General features: G+C 45.9%; 1 protein-coding gene across 15 annotated transcripts in view; it reads right to left on the bottom strand.

Annotated features, from left to right (window-relative positions):
- Positions 1 to 21,691, bottom strand: part of LOC147622616 (uncharacterized) — a 90,237-nt gene that overhangs the window by 26,087 nt on the left and 42,459 nt on the right. For 3 of the 15 annotated variants that reach the window (XM_086822142.1, XM_086822141.1, XM_086822154.1), the window contains exons 3-11: positions 15,227 to 15,299; positions 14,107 to 14,172; positions 13,607 to 13,675; positions 13,079 to 13,164; positions 12,442 to 12,493; positions 12,235 to 12,303; positions 12,048 to 12,115; positions 9,802 to 9,850; positions 9,536 to 9,620 (exon numbers count right to left, since the gene is read on the bottom strand). In XM_086822142.1, coding sequence (XP_086678268.1) covers positions 9,536 to 9,620; positions 9,802 to 9,850; positions 12,048 to 12,115; positions 12,235 to 12,303; positions 12,442 to 12,493; positions 13,079 to 13,164; positions 13,607 to 13,675; positions 14,107 to 14,172; positions 15,227 to 15,299 — 617 coding nt within the window. Of the gene's footprint in view, positions 1 to 9,535; positions 9,625 to 9,801; positions 9,851 to 12,047; positions 12,116 to 12,234; positions 12,304 to 12,441; positions 12,494 to 13,078; positions 13,165 to 13,606; positions 13,676 to 14,106; positions 14,173 to 15,226; positions 15,300 to 21,691 lie in introns of those variants that run through there. The other 12 variants (XM_086822144.1, XM_086822155.1, XM_086822143.1 and 9 more) reach the window with 9 other exon arrangements.

Raw genomic sequence — 21,691 nt, 5'->3', positions numbered from 1 at the left:
CATGTGACTAGTACACATATATCATAGAAGTCCCATAAACAGATGTACTGTCAGCCTCAGTACCTTCGGATGAGATAAAATCTGCACCAAGCGACTTCTAGATGTCATCGGAGCCTGTCTGTATCAAGGGAGTGGAGGTGCTACCCCCCTCTTGAGCATCAGGTAATGCTCCAGACCCATGCTCTGCTGAACCTGAATGAGCCACAATAAGAGTCGGCTCTAACTCAAAGGCATCGAGATAAAGCTGCAAAACCTGAGGTGAATCTGTTAAGTCACCTTCCTCCATCCACTTCGCATCCATCGGTGAATAGTTCTTGAACTTCACAAGATAGCGACGGGAAACTTTACCTCGTACCTTCCTTTCTTTATGTGCCAGTATCTGCTCTGGAATCAGAACCTCATCAAGTTCCTCAACTTCCGGCTGAGCCTCATCTGATACATCCTCAGGCACATCCCCACGGAAAGGTCTAAGAAGACTCACGTGAAAAGCATTGTGAATCCTCCAGTGATCTGGTAACTTCAAACGATAGGTTACCTCACCAATCTTTTCCAAAACCTGAAAAGGCCCATAATATCGCATGCTCAACTTAGGGAATAAGCGCTCTTTACCCTTCATCTTCTTGAGTCTAGCCTTTTCAAAGCGCAAAAGAACCCAATCACCCAATGCAAACTGTAAATCACGTCTGTGACGGTCTGCGGCTTTCTTTTGCTTCTGCTGAGTTTTCTGGAGGGCCAACTTAACTCTCCGATAAGCTTCATCCAAGCTCTCCACATACTGATCAGCCTCAAAGATCTTATCCTTTGTACGTAAAATGGGTGGTACCTTCTTCCCTCCTTCTACAATCTCAAAAGGCGCCTTGCCTGTCGAGCTATGTACAGTGTTGTTATAAGCAAACTCCACCAAAGGAAGATACTTTTCCCATTGTTGCTTGTGCTCAGACACATAACATTTGAGAAGATCCAACACTGTAGAGTTAGCCTCTTCTGACTGACCATCTTTCTGTGGATGAAATGACGATGAAAACTTGAGAGTTGTACCCATGTTGTCAAACAACCCTCTCCAAAACAAACTCGTCATCCGTGGATCACGGTCACTAATGATAGACGTAGGCAAGCCATGATACTTGAAGATGTTCGCCATGAACAACTTCACCATATGATCCACTTTAATTGTCTTCCTCACGGGAATGAAATGAGCTTGCTTACTGAACCTGCATATGATAGTCCAGATGCCATCATTTCCCGTTTGTGTCCGTGGAAGATCAAATACAAAATCCATGGCAATGCTCTCCCAAGGTCTATCCGGAATAGGTAAAGGCTGTAATAACCCTGGTGTCTTCTGACGGTCAAACTTTACCTTCTGACATACGATGCATTGCCTCACAAAGGCATCAACATCTCTTCTCAAGGTTGGCCAATAAAAGAAAGTCTCCACTGCTTTGACCGTGGCGTCAATACCTCTATGACCTGCATACGGTGGAGCATGACTTTCAATCATAACCTTGAGTCGCAATGGCCTGGTAACACACAGTCTGCCATGCATCAATAAAAACCCATCTCTGAGAGTGTAATGCTCATGCCGCTGACCCTCAGACATCTGATCATACAACCTTTCAAAGTCCTCATCATGGACATACTGCTCTTTCATTTCATCAAGCTCATGATGATAAGCAAGTGAAACTGCAGAGACTTGTGGCTTGCGTGACAAAGCATCTGCCACTACATTCTTTTTGCCTTCCACATGCACAATCTGGACAAAAAGTTTGCCCAACGCATATGCTTCTCTGAAAGCTTAGTCTGCGTGAGGAAATATCGCAAGGTCTGATGATCTGTCTGCACAGTGAAATCAGCCCCAAGCAAGTAGTGTTTCCATGTAGAAAGAGCGTGAATTACAGCCAACATCTCTTTCTCATACACCTGCAAATGCTTCTCGGCATCTTGCAAAACTCTACTCTCATAGGCTATCACATGTCCCTCTTGCATGAGAACTGCACCAATGCTACTTCCACATGGACAACAAAAGCCTTTCGGAGGTCCGGTAACACCAATACTGGGTCCGAAGTAAGCTTTTCTTTGAGCTTTTTGAATGCTGTAATTTCCCGATCAGCCCATCTAAACGGAGTTGCTTTCTTCGTCAAAGCATGAAGAGGTGAAGCAATTTCAGCAAAGTGCCGTATGTAACGCCTGTAATAGGAACACAATCCTAAAAAGCTGCGTACATCATGCACGGTCCTCAAAGCTGGCCAATTAAGTATTGCTTCCACCTTTGCTGGATCCATACGGACTCCATGACCAGACACTATATGCCCCAAGAAATGTATCTCCTGCAAAAAGAACTCACTCTTCTTGCCATTAACCACCAACCTATGGTTTCTGAGTTCTGCAAACACAATGGCCAAATGCCTTCTATGCTCGTCCTCAGTTTGTGAATGCACAATCATATCATCAAAGAATGTGCCCACAAACTCTCTATGAGGTCTGAAAATCCTGTCCATCATTCTGTTAAATGTGGCAGGCGCATTTGTCAAACCAAAGGGCATAACCAAGAACTCATACAACCCAAACGTGGTTCGGAATGCTGTCTTATGCACATCCTCCGGTCTAATGCGTATCTGATGATACCCGCTTTTCAAGTCAATACGACTAAAAACTGTGGAGCCCTGTAAGCGGTCCAAGATGTCATCGATCCTCGGTATGGGGAATCGATTCTTGATGGTATTCTTGTTCAGCGCCCTGTAATCAATACACATGCGCCAAGAACCATCCTTCTTCTGCACTAAGAGCACAGGTGAGCAAAAGGGTGATGAGCTAGGCTGAATCAACCCCTTATTCAATAGCTCCTGCACCTGACTCATAATCTCTTCCTGTTGGGCTGCACTAACACGATACGGCGGTCTATTCGGTGGAGTACTACCAGGAATCAGATCTATGGCATGATCTTCTGGCCTCTCAGGAGGTAATTCTCCTGGCAATGACTCGGAAAAACAGTCTTGAAACCCACTTAAGAAATCAGCCCTGTCCTTATCTAACATTGACAAATTAGACTTAGACTCATCATCCTGTGCATCCTTTACATAAATCAAGTACGCGGAAAGATGCTTTTTCATTACTGATGAAATCGCCGAAGCGGATACAATAGGAACAGATTCCCCTTTGAGTTTTACATCCAAAATATGCTCTTTCCCTCTATGAGTCAGAGTAATTTTCCTATTGTAAGTATCCACCACCGCATGTACCCTGTGGCACCATGGCATCCCCAACAAAACATCACAGCCATCCAAAGGCATGATGAAGAACTCCTCGCTGTCCACATAACCCTGCAAATGAAGCCGAAGCTTCCCAATGATAGGAGTAACGGGTTCTGCATACCCTGGACAAGCCATATTAGCCTCATGTAACGGCCCCATCTCCTCTGCGCGAATCCCCAATCGGCCAGCCAAATCTGGTGAAATGAAGTTGGCTCTAGCACCTGTGTCAAAGAAGATCAAAGCATTCTGATCTCTCACTTTGCCCCATGCCCTGCACAACTCTGTAGCTTCACCACCTAGCTGCTCCCCCACAAGATCAGGAACTAAGCCTGCAGAAGGCTTTGGTTTCTTTGGCTTGGGCTCTCCTTTATTGTCAGGGTCCTTCTTGGACGTTCTCTTGGGACAATTGAATGACATATGCCCCTCTTCGGTACAGTAAAAACACTTTTGAGCATCTCTCAAAGCCTGTCTTTCCTCAGAAGTCCTTTTGGGCATTGGCAACTTCTTATACTTTGTCTCTGTAGACCCTTTAGCATCACGAGAAGCATGCCCAAATTTTTCAGCTTTCTTGCTCAATTTCTTACTGCCCTTAAACCCAGATGAACCACCTGTGAGTAACGCATTAGCTGTCATAGCATTTTCAATCATCTGTGACATGTTCGTTACTCTTGTCTTTATACAGTAATCTCGTACCTCCTTGGGCAGCCCACAACAATACTTCTCAACCTGCTCAGATAATGGCACGGCACGATAAGAAGTCACTGGGAGTAAAGCTTCCCAAAACTTCTTGTTATAATCCTCCAGACTATCACACTTTGAAGCATCCAGCTTGTGCCATGCTGTCATAACATCCACCTCAAATGTAGATGTGAGCCATACGGAAGAGAAAACCTGTTTGAATTGAACCCATGTGGTGGGTGCTATGCCCTGCAAAAGAAGAGTAGACCACCACTGCAAAGCATTGCCCTTGAGAAAAGTGGCAGCTTTCCTCACCTTTGAGGACTCTGTATAATTCCCACCAGAAAAAGCAGCATCAAACTGCTGTAAAAAGGTAAGTGCCTTCAATTTATCCTTGGCCCCACTAAAAGTGTCAAACTTCACTGCAGCTCCCCCTTCCTTGTAATCCTTCGCCTTGCCCATAGGCGTTAGATTATCATATGGAAGTGGTTTCGTAAGATTGCTGCCCCCAACATTCATACCCATCATTGGGTCAACATTTCCCATTCCAACACCAGGCATACCATACATTCCAGCCATGTTTCCATACATTCCATTATGCATACCTGGCTGCATGCCACCAAACATATTGCCTTGCATCCCAGGTTGCATGCCTGCAAACACATTTCCTTGCATACCGGACTGCATACCACCATACATATTCCCTTGCATGCCAGGCTGAAAATTGGCTCCAAAAGGCCCATACATACCCATGCCTCCCTGAGGATAACCCCCAGTCATGGATTGAAACACCGAGCCACCACCAAAATAACCTGGATGCATGTTCTGCTGAGGAATAGGTGGCTGTCCATAGAAGGAACTCTGTGGGTTAGCACCAAAAGCATGCTGCATATTCGGAAACTGGGCAGGAGATGGATCCTGTGGAGTGGTACCACTATGACCATGAGAAAGATTCTTCGAACGAACCTTCTTCTTCTTTTTCTGGGGCTCTGAGCGGGGCTCTGTGCGAGATCTCATAAATTCAGCAAATCTCTCACTCTGAGTGAGCTGCAGAAAAGTATCCATAACACCAGCCAAGCGATCTTTGAACCGAGCATCATCATCCTCTTTACTATGCACATCTTCTGGCTGTGTTACATCCTCATAAGGCTCAACATCTGCAGCCTGTTCTCCTGCAAAAATATCCTCAGATACATCTCTTTCAGGAGAAGACTCTTGCTCTTCTTCTTCTTGATAGAAGTACTCTTCCTCTGTATCAGACATGATTGCTGAATTTTCAGCGATGGCTTTTTTTTCCAAAGCAACCACGAGCTCACCCCCTTCAGAAAGTTGATGATTGGTCCCGGCAACGGAACCTTGAAACCGGCCTCTGATAGAAAACCAGAGTGCGGTAGGAGCAATCACCCGTCCACTTGTAGTCTAGATGAAAAACCAAACACAGATTGGGGCTAGAGTGCCCAAATCTGAATACACAGCGACACCTGTTGGCCCCAAAACTTGGCGCCCCTTGCGGTATTTCTTTATTCAATTAAAATAATATGTATGGCTGAGTACAACACAAAGACCAGCCAAGAGTTTACACCTGTAAGTCCAATCTGACTGCCCACAAATCCTTCTCAGCACAGAGGATCTATGCACACAGATCTGTGTCCTCAAGCAACACACTGTGCCTCCCTCTGATCAGCCAAGTTCACAAAGCAGGCCAGCCATGGGCATACATCTGGCATAACTCAAGAGCATGATACATCTTCTCAGCTCAAACATACATACGCTGTCCAATCCCTGTCTTAATCCCTTGTCAATCTGCCATACTCCTCCTCTCACAAGGAGCCAGATAACACATACCTGTAGCAGACATCAAGCAATAGAAAGAGAGATAGATGAACAGAGTCAAGGCTTACCAAGTTCAGCTCGTGAAACAACATTGGAGGAAGCAACAGCACCAATCTGTGCCTGCAGGCACTTGAATCCACAATCCTGCTTCACACATGTGCTTGCACTTGCCTGTATCTTCCTCCTGATGCTCACTCCTATGCTGTCCTTGTAAAGTACAGATCTGAAAATCAGCACAGTACCCGTCTGTACCGCCTCGGGATACGTGCCAGACGTTGTACTAGCATAAACAGCCTGCTGTCCACTTCTGTACCAGCCTGAATCAGCATACACAGGTCTGCACAGGTCTGTCCAGCACCCAGAAAAACGCCGCCTGCACCTGTACTTGCTGTACCTGACTGCCCGTACACTGTACGGCAGTCGTACAGTAGGGTTTGGGCTGGAAAACAGTCTGTACTGCCTGTACAGAGCTTCTGCGTAGCCACCAGCAGCTGTCCTGTGCGCCGCCAGCAACAGAGGAGAAAGAGAGAGAGAGAGAGAGTGCCCTGTTCTGGCTGTACAGTGCTGTACGGCTGGTTCCACTCAGAAAAACAGCTACAGCCACAGCAAAACAGCCGCCTTCTCCTTCCTCTTGAGCTTTTCCACGATTGTTCACAAGCGCATGAAGGGAGCTCCACTTTTGCTACACGACTCCCCAAAAAGGGAAGAGAGAGAGTGAAGAGAGAGAAAACTCCTTTCCAATTTAATCCCTAGGGCCCCAACTTAATAAGTTCCTAGGACCACTAAGGCCTAGGGGCAAACTTCAATAAACATTCAAACTTAATGTTTTAATGTTCCCCCTTCACACCTAGGGATGTCCACACATCTTAAACACTGTCCGGGCACCCCCCATGTGAATCATAAAATATTCTGACTCTGCAACCACCATGCCCACACTTGTCCTGCTCCATTTTCACAGGGCCATGACACTGGACAGCAGTCGGCAGCTCATTGGGGATCTTGTATCCTCTCGGCTGGTCATCCAGGTTCACATGTGTGGAAAAAGCCTACATTAAATGCTGGATTATGGCGGACTGAACTGGCCGACTGGCACATCTAAGCCAAGACACTTTATTTGTTTTGACCATCTAACCCCTCCCATAGGGCAAGTCTTCGACTAGGCTTTTGTTACTCTTTTGGGAAGGCCAAAGGCCACACGACTATGTCACTTTTTGTACCATACGAATACACTGAAAAATTAAAATACAGCTATCTGTCTCTCTTTACTCCATCTCTTCTTTGCATTTTGCATCAGGATGTTCCTATGAAAGGTGTTTAGAGTTGAAAGAAGACAAAGAGCTTCCGCGCATGTGATAGTGGTATTAGAGCTTCAGATTCAGCAATGCTAAACATTGATGGTGTCCCAGATGAAGGTGCACAGTCCAAGGAGAGTAACACAAGACATGGAAGAAGTTCCCAGGAGGTTGGTTGGTGGTATTCCACAAGACCGAAGGGGAATGGCAACCTTGTAAGTTGGATGCCACTTGGGGCATACTCAGGAAAAGAAGACCAAAGAAAGTGTTCACGATGGGGCATGAAGGGCTAGGGGACAAAGGGGAACAAATGCACAAATCATCATCTGATTTGGAGTGGAATCAAGGTATGGCAAGGTTTTCAGTAGAAGGGTTGCAAGGCAGTGAAGGATGACAATGTGGGATTTCATAGAGGGACAAAGGGATAATGCAGTCATCCATGGTCAAGTAGTTGAAAGCCCGTCGTCAAGCTTAGCAGGAGCACACATGGACATAGTGGACATGGTGCTCTTCCAAGGCTGAAGGTTTGAATTTGGCAACCTGATTAGTCATCAAATGGTGCTGAACAGCAATTGGCAGCTCATTTGGGGCTCCTGTATCCTGTTGGCTGGTCATCCAGGTTCACACGTGTGGAAAAAGACTGCATTAAATTCTGGATTATGGCGAACTGAACTGGCCGACAGCAGTTGGATGGCTGACTGGCACATTTAGGGCTTATATAAGCCAAGACACTTTATTTGTTTTGATCATCTAACCCCTCACATGGGACACGTCTTAGACTAGGCTTTTGTTGCTCTTTTTGGAAAGGCCAAAGACCACAGAACTATGTATCTTTTTGTACCATATAAATATATTGAAAATACAGCTATCTCTCTCTCCTCTCCATCTCTTCTTTGCATTTTTCATCAAGATGTTCCTATGAAAGGTGTTTAGGACTGAAAGACACAGAGCTTCCGTGCATGACACTGATCACCCCAATAGTGCTCGAAATCTCTTGCGATGAACCACCTGGGGCTCTCACTCATCCGATTGACGGACTCATAGAGAGCGATGATGCTCCAAACCATGTTAGATGGGACTCTATCTCCTGTAGATGCTGTAGGAGGCAGGCTCAGGGTACACTATCAAAAGCTTTGCGAAAATCCACAAAGCAACAGTAAATCCTCTAATGTCGTGCTCTACCTTCCTTGATGATGGCACGAAGGGTGAAGATGTGGTCAAGGGTAGAGTAGCTCCTCTGAAAGCATGCCTGTCCTTATGCTCTACATCCCTGTCTCTCTGCAAATGGACTAAGCTCCGCTTCTAGCATCGATCCACTGAGTTTGGCCATTGTATGGCCAATCATGATCATCCTATAACTATTATGATCAAGTGGATCTCCGGCTTTGAGGATGGGGGTGATAGTGTTAGCAGACCAAGAGGGTGGAAATCCTTCACAAAGGACTCTATTGAACATGTAGGCTAGTAGGGGTGCCAGGCTATCATCGGGATGTGAGATGTACTCGGCAATGAGTCCCTCGTGATCCTGGGCCCACCATTTATGTAGCCTACGGCGGATGGCCTTGAGGACCATGCCCTCTATGAAGAAGGTGGAGGAGGTGGAGCCGGGTTCTGGTGGTTGGGGTAGAGGTGGTTGATGGGGGATATGATAGAGGGAGCGTGCATGGCAGTGTCGTGTGTCTGGGCAAGTGATAGGTGGGGGGGGCCGATGTTCTCGGAGTTTCCTCCAAGCCTCTTTGCACTTCAGCCCTAAAAAGAGTTAGTATAACTCGTCCTCTTTCCGAGCGTAGGACTCCTCTTTCTTGCGTTGAGTGAGGCATTGAGAAATCCGGTGCGCTTGGCGCTTCATGATTTGCCCCCATGCTTAAGACGGGAGCATGTGGCTTGGCATTCACCATCATATCAACAGTTCTAGGGCATGGAACCGCAAGGTGGCTTGGCGGACTTTCTGTTAACAAATAGGAGGGATCTTTCAAAATTGTGAATGTGATATTTTGATATAAGTATCCACACACACACACAATGGAGATGCTTAGGGCATCTCATATAACCTAAATAAGCATAATGTAAATGAAAAAGACATGGAAACTGTCAGGAAGATAGTGACGAACAAGGAAGCCACAGTGTCTCAAAGCCTAGCAAGGTTACAGAGCTGTCTTGGGACCTTGTCCAAACATGAAAAGGGGGGGGACCGACCTGAACTCATGGATGGCTATCAGATCACCTATGTGTGTCTAGATGAGAGAGAGGGAGGCCAAGAATGATCTTTTCTTCTAGTATCCAAAATACATCATTATACTGAAAAGCCAAATCTCAATGCAATTGCAAGTACTAAGCTTTTGAAAATCAAGGGTTTATATTTTTTAAGAACCAATAAAATAAATAAACAAGTTTTCATGTTTGGAGTACAAAGTTCAAAAAATATATTGTTAACAAGAATTTAATTTGTATAGCTAAATGTCATGCAGCCAAAAAACAACCAACCAGGAAAATCCCCCACGATTTGTAGTAAATTTGTGCCAATCTTCAGCATTCCAGTTACATTTGAGGGCATCTGTGGCCCCATGTCCTGGCTAGCACAAACAAACAACGGTCACAACAAACTCTATACAGTGGGAAAACTATCAAGATAAATAAGAGAGACCTACGCTAACTAAAGTTAGCCTTAGTTTTTAAGATAAGCCTTACTGCACCTTTTCTAATGCTAGAACTACTACTTTGTATGTTCACTCATTCACCAAGTCGCTTACCAGAGATGTCAAACTCCTTTTCTCAACACCCTTTCCATTCACCAGAAAACTGCCAAAAACAAAGAGTTTTACCATTAGGCATTTTACCCAAAACACAAAATTGTATCTAGCATGTGTGGCGTTAACCCACTACTTAGCAAGCAGTCTCACATCTCACACACTGAAGTCTTGAAGCACATGTGATTGCTCCTATAAGATGGGTCTCTAGTACAATCAAGAGCGCTCTCAAGTTGGAGCTCCCCACCCCCCCCCCCCGGGCTTCCGCCTCGCTGCCCACCATGCTCCGCACCTGTGCAGTCTTTGTGTGTGCCGACCCCAGCCCCCTCCTCCTGTGCTCCTTTTTGCACCTTTGTCTTTGCTGCCACCCCCGCCCCCAAAACTCCCTGCTCGTCAACCCCTCTCCTTCCACCTGTGCACCCCATTCGTGCCCACCGCCACCTCCTTAGAGCTTGCCGTCGCCCCTCTTTGCCCCTTTGAGGGTCCCCTGTGTTAGTGTGATGCAGCAGAGCCTCATCACGGTACACAACGTTCAGTCCTTCACGAGATGGCACCATGGTTTCGACCCTGCATCCAACTCCCTGGCAAGGGTGTCCAGATTCCCGTGACGGTCTGCTTCCCTGGCCTCCGGAAGTAGTATTACCCACTGATTCAATCGATTGGACGATCGATAGGGCTGGTTTTCGACCCGGCATCGTGGTGGCTGGGACAGTGGGCATGCATTGCTTCCCCAGAGGATCTCCCAGTCCAGCGCTTCATCTGCAGTCAGATGGGCCACCTTGTTCGGTCCTGGCCTCGGCGTCAGCCCATAGAGAACGCCCCTTAACCCCTGCCTGAGGCCTCAACAAATGCGAGGTGAGAGCAGGGAAATCAGGCTTGAGGCCAGGGTGGAGGTACCGCACCAGCCAACGACTACGTCCCAACCTCCCTCCCAGGCTCAACAGGAGGAGGGCCCTAGCTGTTGGCGAAGAGTTCATCACCCTAGACGGCACTGCCACCCGCCTCCCATTCTGATCGCCATGTAGGTGACCCCCCCAAGGTAACGGTGCCCACTGGCAACCATTATGAGCATTTAGTTACTCACAAGGAGATGGACAATGTGGCAACCCCCGGTGCCAACTCTTGGCTCATCCTCCGGAGCCAGTGGGTCCCCTTTCCTCCCCCTGCGTCTCCCCCTCCCCACTGTAGTGGTTCCTCCCACCTCCTCTCCCCCCCAACTTAGGCCTCCTCCCCCTCTTCTTCCCCCTTTGTTTCTTCCCCCCCCACCCCCCACCCCCCCTCCCTCACTATCCCCTATCCATTCCCAATCGCTTCCCAACCCCTCTTGAGTCTTCAACTGACCCGGCCAGGACCCGCCCTCCATTATGAGACAGATTATAGTCAGGCCCTCAGGCTCACCCATTGCAGGATAGAGTCTATCCCCACCCCCAACTCTCTAGTGAGGTGGGAGATCATCAGCAGCATTATGGCATGGCACATCTGGCAGGAAGTGTAGTGAGGCCATTGAGGGCCCCCTCAACCCCCCCCCCCACCCTCAATGGGGGAAGCTTCAAGGAGATTCAGACCGCATGCCGAGACGTCGAGATGCCTTCCTTCGCATCTGGCAGCAGGGCCCCTTCCTCTCAGACAGTGCCGGTGACCTCACTTGGCACTACAGGCCACCGGTTTGGCTCCCGCCCTCCCCCCCTTGTATGAGGTAGTTTCCTCTGAGAGCGTCTCTCCTACAAAGCTTCTTATGTAGGCAAGAGACATGTTAATAGAGACTCGTCTTTTTTTTCCCCAGGAAATAGATCCTTCTATTCGTTAAATGGCCTTGAGAGCACAGTTTTTATACATTCATAACCTTTCATTGATGGATTTAAGGCATTCTTTAAATTGTCAATGTGGTTTCCATGTTTAGAATGTGTGATCAACTGTGCAGGCACTTTTGGAAGCCCACAACCAAGGAGTGGGGGCCATCCAAACTGCCCGTTGGACGAGCAATCTTGCCTGTCCAACTCCCCACCTGACACATGGGCAGGAAAGGTGGTAGGAAAGGTGGTATATCCAGCCTGAGAATAGAAAGATACACTTTCTGTGAACAATATGAATCAAGGTAACTGTTCTTATAGCAAACAAGTTCTACTTGAGCATAGTGGAATTCCATGAGCCTAGGGAGGGTTAGGGTAACCATACTTATAGCAAACAAGTTCTACCTCAGCATAGTGGAATTCCAAGAGCCTAGGCAGAGTTAGGGTAGCCATACTTACTTTACTTGATTGGGTGTAACTAGGCAAGAAGATGTGTCCTGATTATCCTTTCGTATGACAAACATGCGCTGCCAAAAAAAAACATGATTAATTTTCGGCAATGTTTAACACTAGCAAATATGTTTATATATGCAAGCATTGCGAAGGGCCAAAAATTATCTACAAAGAGAGATATCACATGATATACCAGTTCCTCGGAAGTAGAAGGCTTCTTTAAAACATAAAAATCGCAGACCATAGCTTCATATCCTGGCTGCTGATGAACAAAACATAGAATAAAGGCTACTGCAGATTAGATAAAGGGTGTGATGGGAATGGTGCCTATAGGCGATTTTGAAGACTATGATGTAGTGCCAATGTGATTAGATATACCATTGGAGGTGATTAGATATACCTTTGCCTCCAATGCAACTATGACAGCCTGCAGGCTAAGTAGTGGATAAAACCTGATACCATACATAAACATAGAGATAAGCCTCCACACCCCCCCCCCCCAAAAAAAAAAACAGGTATGCGATAACTTGTATTAAGAACACTCGAGAGTCAGTTTATAATCCAATAAAAGCATAACTAGTAATAGGACATGGGGCTGTGGGTGTGGGTGTGGGCATTGCACAACAATATGTGGGTTTGGATCTAGCCTAAGCCCAAGAAGCAGATATAGGACTGCCCAAACCCCCAGTAGCAGTAATCATCCATGGGCAAGTTGGTCCATGAACTAGAGGCCTCATGCTCAGATGTATTCACTTATCTAACTCTCCTATACTTAGGGGTAGTCCGGAACAGTCAGGCCTATAGGTTGGTTGGAGAGTCCGTCAACTGTTTTCCTTGTGTTCTCTATGCATGTGTATAGCCCTCTAGATGCAGGTTGGTTCCAATTGCCTATACGAAAGTTTTTCAGCTGCACAAATAAGCCTGACATTTCACTGCGATACAGGAATTCTAAAATTTCAATTAGGATACGTATTTGTTTTTCAAATTGTCAAACACATCCCTTTGCATGTTTTTCTGTGGTGGAGCTTAGACTATACCTTGGCATAATTGTGGAAATAAATTGAGAAGCCTCATTACTATCAACAGCATTCCAACCTCCCACACCTGTGAAAAAATCAAGGAGCTGGCAAGATAAAGCAATAAAATTTTCTGATCAGTTGCCTTGCAACCAATTCAGTACACGAGTTTGCAAAAAGTTTAAAATTAAAAAATTAACAAAAAAAACTCAATTTGATTTATGCATTTGACAAATTGAAACAGCATTGCAGCCTGACACAAGATGCACTCTGAAGCTATTGAGGGCACTTTGGTGTAATGATACACAGTGCATTTGCAGGATTTGGAGTGATATCATCCACACCCTCATGGCCACTTGGGCCAGAATCCAGGGATCTTCCAGGGCTGCCGAGAGAAAACGCCGCCAATTTATGAGAAAGTGGCATCATGGCATCTTTTTCACTGGCACTCGATTGGTTGAGATTTCCCCCTTGTTTGGTTTGAATTCTCCCTTTTGTATATTTTTTCATACTTAATAGAAGTCTCTTTTCTGGGAAAAAAAATCATACTTCCTTTGACATTCGCAATAGATCTTGTCCTTCTGAGGCTGTAAACCAGCCAAAACAGATCGCATTCTGCTGAAAAACACAGTATGAAATTTAACATTGCTGGGTTTTTAGGCTCTCTTCACACACATATATACCAATGGAAAGTTCAGGACCCAGATTATTTCCAAAAATTCAAAAAACCAAAGTGCAATCTTGATTCCATGAAAGTCTACTCACAAAGCTTCAAACTATCAACTCCATCATGCATAGCATAAACTACATGCCATGACATATATAGATATATATGTTAAAATATGCACGCACACACACACACATACATATACATATATACACACACAAATCTCTATATAACATTATTAATTATAAATGTATATTATACACACACACATACAAAGATAATATGCGAATGCACATGTGCATGTGTGCTTTTAAACTTATTATATATGCTACCAAAGTCATTAGAGTCTAACAATAAGACGTAAACAATAGCTCTTACTAACCTTTACTGACATAAGAAGAACCATAATAGCTGGTTGAAACATCTCATTGTCCTTCTGTTCACAGACCTGACAAGTTATATATAACTCGGATATTCAGATGTGATACTTCATGGCCTTATTAGCTTTAAAATGAGAAAAAGTAATATAATACTCAACCATCAATTGCAATGCTTAATTATAATGAAGGGAATAAACACAAACAACCAAGAAAATGTAGTCATAACGCTTAAACCCTTTTAATTACAAAATAAACATTCAGCATGTCAGGGTACAAGCCAATTGTATACTGATGGAGGTTGAAGATGAGCTGTCGGCTGAAAACACTTGATAGCAGTCCGTCACATGCTCATTGAGAGCCTTATGGACACCAAGCTAAGAGCTTCCTACTAGATGTTCTCACTAATTCTCTACAAGCCTCAAGATACATATCGAAACACTCAGGAGAGAAGACGAGTGGTAGAGATTACCCAATATAAGGAATTTGTTTTGCTGACTTGTTAAAATAAAAGAACAATCGAGCCTTACAAAAAAACATTTCTGAACAAGGAATACCCTCCTCTTGCTCTTCCAACTAAATCCAAGTCTAGATTCTCTGCTAGGAATGCATGCAATAGATGGAGCTGGTTGGAGGATGCCCAACCATGGCTGCTCCTTATATAGATCAAATAAGGCCTAAAATACACTGGCGGGCTGCATGCAACAGAATCTGCCCATTCAGGCAGTTTTGAGGGACCAACATGCTCTGCTTGGCCAGCTCACACTTGGGCAGCCTGTTTCAGCTATTTGTCTGCTCACACATAAAGCAGCCCCTCTTGGTCACTTCATCCGCCAATTGTTATCTGCCCCACCGTTGCTCTTCCCAACCCCACCTCCTCATTGACGAGGACCATTGCCTCACGTGTGGTACATCCTCTACCTTGGCAAAGCATCCTACAGGTCTACCATTGACTATATTGCTGCATTCCAACAAGGCAAGAAGAAATAACCAATGAAGTCCTTTATTATGACATCTTTCAATAAGTGCAGGCTCAAAAGTGTTTAAAGATATATAATTATGAGATAGCGTCTGTATTGTATTTAATTTTTTTTTAATAAACAAGAATCCTTCTGGCAGGCATACCTTTTTCAGAAGTTGTGTAAGCTCCTGCACAATAGGAAGCTTTTGGTGTTTTGCAACAGCTAGGTCAATCATCCTGCCAAAAAAAAATTATGAGCTGATTATTTAAAATAGCTCTTTGGCAGAAATATCTTGGAAAGCTAGTTCTTAAATTATTACAATAAACTGATATTACAATCACCCAAATTGCTTATGAGATTCCAAGGCCATTCAAAAAGTATGGTGCAAGATTATTTCTCACAAACGTTTCATTACTTGGGGATCAGTCTCTGCATTACAAGGAGAATTGTATGGGCATGAGGTTGCGCCAGGTCCACCTAGGATTTCTTCTCTCTACTCCTTGGGACTCTAGCTCTGTGACATGATCATTAGCCTTACAACTTAACAGTGCCTCCATGGAGGCCATGGAGGGGACTCCTATTCCCTAGCACTATCAGTGCCATGTGGACCCATCTCATTGAAATGCTTCACCATCCCTAAAAGATGATCATTAGCCTTACAAATTGACAATGCCTCCATGGAGCCTGTAGAGGAGACTGCTATCCCCCATGTGATGATGTCACACATTTCTAGGCTGGATAGAGGACCAAATTGGCGCCGGACAGGGCCAAACGGGGGCGGGAAGGTCAGCCAGAGAAAGCCAGCAGGTTGGGCAGACGGTCCGCAAACCAGCATCACAAGAGACCATAAAGAGGCACCCTAGCCCCTTTCACTTATCATCGTCCTCTCCTTCATTACTTGGAGATCAGTCTCTGCATTACAAGGAGAATCGTATGGGTATGAGGTTGTGCCATAGTTGTAACGGTACAAAAATACGATACCGTACGGTACGATACCGTACGGGAATATTCGGTACGATATGAAATTTTGGGATACGGTACGATAAAATACGGTTTTTATTTTTTACACTTACAAGCTATGGAGCTTCAAGCTTGAATGTGAGGGGAGGTTGGGAGGGGAGGAGTCTACAGTGCTTGAGAAACCAGTACATGGATATGTGTCTCTCCCGGTTGGATCTCCCGATTGTCTCCAAAAAAGAACCTGGATGGGTAATGCAATACCAAAGGTCTCCCAGTGTAGCGTTTATGACTAAGGGACCGTCCTTGCACAAATACGAGGAGTGCATCTAGGGTGATAAGTTTAGGGACTCCTCTCTAGATCAAAATGGCCATGTCCAAATGTTCTCCCTCGTGCATAATTTGAGAATCTAATTGTCTAGCCTACCTATACCAGGGATCCCCAAGTGATGTAGCAAGATTCTCTCATCCTACCAATCAAGTGTACACTACCAGTCTACCTCGCCAGATTTTTTAGATCTCTCCACAACCCCATATGGAATACTGAGTGGACACGAAAGTTGCGAAGTATTGCGAGCATTTGGGATCTTCGTAAAGCAGGGTTTCTCTTTTTTTTTAGCATTTGAAATTTTTTTTTCAAGGAAAAAAAATTTTGGAAAAAAAAAACCTAACTCGTACCGTACGAATTCGTACGGTATCGTACCGTACGACTCGTACGTACGAACAGGTTCGTACGCGTACGAGAAACAACTATGGGTTGTGCCCAGCCCACCTAGGATTTCTTCTCTCTACTCCTTGGGACTCTAGCTCTGCAACATGATCATTAGCCTTACGACTTGACAGTGCCTCCATGGAGGCCATGGAGGGGACTCCTATTCCCTAGCACCATCAGTGCCATGTGGACTGTCAAATCCCCAAAGGATCTCCTCGTAGAACGCTCCTGATACAAGACTCGAACCTGCAAACAAACCAAACAAAACAAGAAGGGGGTGCAAGCCTGACTCACCACCCAACCATGACAGCCGTGGGCAAGCCCACAGACTTGGCTGTCCCCACCGAGCCACGAGCTGAGCTAACTAGGTTGACGTACCCACCAATCTCTACCTCATGACGTCCCATAACGCCACGAAGCTACCCTCGCGGGCCTCGAGACTGCTGCCAGTCTCAGCTGCGTAAAGCAGGTGCACGTCTGCACTAGATCCAGGCTCCAGACCATAGAGCTCTCACAAATCACGCGAAATTCTATATGACTAATGACTAACCTTGGCCACCCTTTTATAGGCTCTTGGCCGGTCATCAGGCGTCCACACTTGGGCGCCCGCCCGTCCATACTTAGGTGCCCGCCCGTTAGTCTTTCCCTAACTCAGCTCGCCAATCAGCCTGTCTAGCTCCAAGCTTCCCCAAACCTCGAAGCTAGTCTTGTGTGCGTGTAGCACACGGTAGATACACACTGTGCACATGACATACTCCCCTTCCTCTAAGAGCTCACTCCTAAGCTCACTAAAAAGCCAAGGTAATCTCTCTGAAGAGTAGTCAATGTCTCCCATGTATTCCGTGATAAGCGTATTACGCAACCTTCTTTCACGAAATCCAAGAATCTTTTCAGATTCATGTGGAACAAATGTCATGTCCTCGACATCTATGATTTCTTGAGGAGTAACTAACTGGTCTGTTCCACCCAGTACTTCCTTAAGTCTACTGACATGAAATACAGGATGAACTTTCACATGAGAAGGCAAATCCAATTCATATGCAACTGAACCAATCCGTCGTGTAATACGAAATGGTCCACAGTATCTAGGGGATAATTTCGGAGATCGACCTGTCCGTAAAGTCTCGGAATCTTTCGGAACTCGCAAATACACCATCGTTCCTTCAGAGTACTCTTCTCTGGGTGAACGATGTCTATTAGAATAAAATCTGTCTCGGTCTTGAGCACTTCTAATAGATTCTTTCACAACTTGTAACATTTCTTGCATATCTTGCAAAAAATTACGTGCTGCATCATGCTGAAGTCCTGAGAATCCCACTGTAACACGTGATCGAGGTTGAAAACCATACATAAGCATGAAAGGACTAAAACCTATACTCGTATGCTTAGTACTGTTATATGCAAATTCTAACATAGGAAGATAATCCTCCCATGAACTCTGTCTTTTGGATACATATGCTCGAAGCATATCCTCCAGAATCTGATTCACTCTTTCCGTTTGGCCATCAGATTGAGGATGATCTGAGGAACTCAAATTCAAAGTTGTTTCCAACTTTTCAAAAACAAGTTTCCAAAAATCACTCGTAAACTTAGAGTCCCTATCACTGACTATGTCCTGCGGTAACCCGTACAGTCTAAACAATTGCTCGATAAACTGCCGTGCTAATTGTGTAGTTGTAATAGTCTTCCGGGTCAATAAAAATCTAGCCATTTTTGTCAAGCGATCTACCACAACCTAAATAGAATCGTGGCCTTGATGTGTTCTTGGCAATCCGGTAATAAAATCCACGGAAATACTTTCCCATTTATTACCTGGGATTTGCAAAGGACGCAACAACCCAGCCTGTCTAAAGCGTTCAACCTTATTTGCTTGACAAACTTGACATTTGAGAACATAATCTTCTACATACCCTTTCATCTTTGGCCAATAAAAAGTGTGTTTCACTAACGATAGCGTCCTGTGTATCCCAGGGTGTCCAGCAGAAGAGGCGTCGTGACACTCCTTAAGAATCATGGACCTAATGTCCGAGATCTGTGGTACACAAATTTTGTCATTGCGGAATAGTAAACCATTCGGAATCATCCACTGGCCTCCTGCAGCCTGAATGGTAGACTGCTCAATCATTGAGTCTTGGTCAATCAATGAGCTCCCGTCCTGGATCTTCTGCCAAAATGGACCAAAATAACTATCAGTCTTGCAAAGCCCTCTCAATGACTGAAATAAGTCAGTAGAAATCTCGGTGAACGACAAAGTATTCACCTCTCTGATTCGACTAAGCGCATCTGCAACACTATTCATGGACCCTTTCCGATAACGAATCTCAAAATCAAAATCTTGCATTAACTCAGCCCATCCTCTTTCTTGAGGAATTCCTTCTTGAAGACGTCTTCGAATTGTGCCCAAGTCGTTGACTTAGGGTTGAGTTCCTTCCACCAAAGCAAAGCTTTGCCTGAGAGGAAACCTGCTGCTAACTAGATCTTTTTTCCATGATCATATGGATGAAACTGAAAATGGACCTGCCACTTATGTAGCCAAGTGTCCACGATCTCCTTGGCACGCTGCTTTTGCTCGCCCCCGAACTGTTCCGGAGTAATGTTGGGGCCTAAATCAAAGACCAAGGTATCCATACCCGAAACAGTAGATAGGGAAGTGGTCAAGAGAGAGATGGAGTTCTGCAAGGCTTGCATCTGGGCGCCGATTTGTGCCTGACGTTCCGAAGAAGAAGCTTCGAGAGCTACTTTGAACTATTGGAGATCTGATTTTGACACATAATCATCAAAAAGATCGGCATCGGTATCTTCCGTAGCCGACAAGCCTTCGCGATCGACAAGGGGCTCCCACTCGGATTCTTGGGTTGACATCGTGAAGAGGGCAAGTGGAGAGAAAATTCTATCTTGCACAAGAATAGTGCGACATAACTTGAGAGCTTGAGAGCTTGAAAACTTGAGAGATGTGTGGCAAGAAGCCCACTTAAGGGGTTTATATAACCTTCCCCAACAAAAGCAACTTGAGCTTTTGCTTTTGTGTTTATATATATATATATATATATATATATATATATATATATTTTCTGTTTTCTTAAAAAAAACACCTTTAAACATTAGGGGCTTTAAACTCTTTTTAAAAAAAGTTGAATCTAAAAAAAAACGAAAGTAGCCTATTCGGCGGGATGATTTTAGTGGGTTTTTTTTTTCTGGAATTAGCGTTGCCGACGCCTGCGTGGCTGCCGTCGCCCACCTGCTACTATCGCCTGCGTTTCTGTCGGCGTCCCTTCGCTCAAGTGGCCTACGCCAATCTGCGCCTGGGCTTGGCCGCCTGCGTAGGCTTAGGCGCCCACCAGCCTGGCTGCCTGGCACCTGCGTAGGCCTGGGCGCCTACCTACGTAGGCCTAGGCACTTACCTACATGGCCGCCTACGTAGGCCTGGCCGGCTACACGCCTGCGCCTACTACTTCCGGTAGCCTACGACCAGCACGCGACCACGCTTAGCCCATCGATCGCATCTCTCGCTCGCTCTCTCTCTTTCGCGTTCAACCAAAAGCGAACATGCTTTTTTTTTCCTGTTTTCTCTCACGACTTGTTCATGCGACTGCACAAACATCTTCAGCCTTCTTCTTGCAAAGCAAAACAACCCTACCAAACCACCTACACCCTCATCATGGGTTCTTTGATGAAAAAGCACATACTATCTGAAAAAACAGTAGCATGCATAAACAAAACAGCAAGCTTCTTGAACACATACCTTACTTCGACCTCATCTTCTCTACCTACCAACTTACTCGTTCACGAGGCATGCTCTGATACCACTGTCAAATCCCCAAAGGATCTCCTCGTAGAACGCTCCTGGTACGAGACTCAAACCTGCAAACAAACCAAACAAAACAAGAAGGGGGTGCAGGCCTGACTCACCACCCAACCATGACAGCCGTGGGCAAGCCCACAGACTTGGCTGTCCCCACCGAGCCACGAGCTAAGCTAACTAGGTTGACGTACCGACCAATCTCTACCTCGTGACGTCCCATACCGCCACGAAGCTACCCTCACGGGCCTCGAGACTGCTACTACTGGCCTCGGCTGCGTAAAGCAGGTGCACGTCTGCGCTAGATCCAGGCTCCAGACCATAGAGCTCTCACAAATCACGCGAGACTCTATATGACTAATGACTAACCTTGGCCACCCTTTTATAGGCTCTTGGTCGGTCATCGGGCGTCCACACTTGGGCGCCCGCCCGTCCGTACTTGGGTGCCCGCCCGTTAGTCTTTCCCTAACTCATCCGCATAGTGGCAGACCTAGCACGCGACCCTGGTTATGTATGCATACACGAGTTTGCTCTTTTGAGCGGGAGACAGTCGCCATGGGACACAGCCCCACTGGCGCCTGATCCGAGATTCTTGCAGCACACCGGGTGGGCAGATTCGTAGCCACTCGGATGGGGACTATTCTCCATCCAAGCCGCTTGCGAAGGCCCGCCGTACGGCTGAGACAGCCTCCACCTCAGCAGGTCATCCATGAGGATCATCTCATGGAATGTACAGGGCCTTGGCGGCGCACACTATGTACGTTATCGTGGTTGCTTGAGGCAGGAGCTTCAGAGATGCCTCGTTGGGGGCAGTATTGATATTCTGATGATGCAGGAGCACCATTTGAGTGAGACCACGATCCGGAGATACGGTTCGGTGATGCCTGGTAGATGGGACACATTTTGATCTGCAAGGTTTGGCCCCTTGGGTGGGCAGGGAGGAGTATGTATGGTCATTGCGGATGTATGGCGGCAAGCCATTGTGGATCGCGGGGTCATTGTGCCTGGTAGAGCACAGTATGTCATTCTGAGGATGCATGATGAGCTCTTTGGCGTGCTCAATGTCTATGCGCCCAACCATGCTAGTGCCAGAGCAGAGTTCTGGACCCTTGTTACGGATGCATTGCCCGAGGCCGCACATTGGTGTGTCGGGGGAGACT

The sequence above is a fragment of the Cibotium barometz genome, chromosome 28 (assembly GCF_041138505.1).
Source record: "Cibotium barometz isolate CiBa-2024 chromosome 28, ASM4113850v1, whole genome shotgun sequence".
In the NCBI taxonomy this organism is placed as follows: domain Eukaryota; kingdom Viridiplantae; phylum Streptophyta; class Polypodiopsida; order Cyatheales; family Cibotiaceae; genus Cibotium; species Cibotium barometz.
The sequence above is the reverse complement of the archived record's forward strand: the minus strand, read 5'-3'. Positions and strand labels throughout refer to the sequence as shown.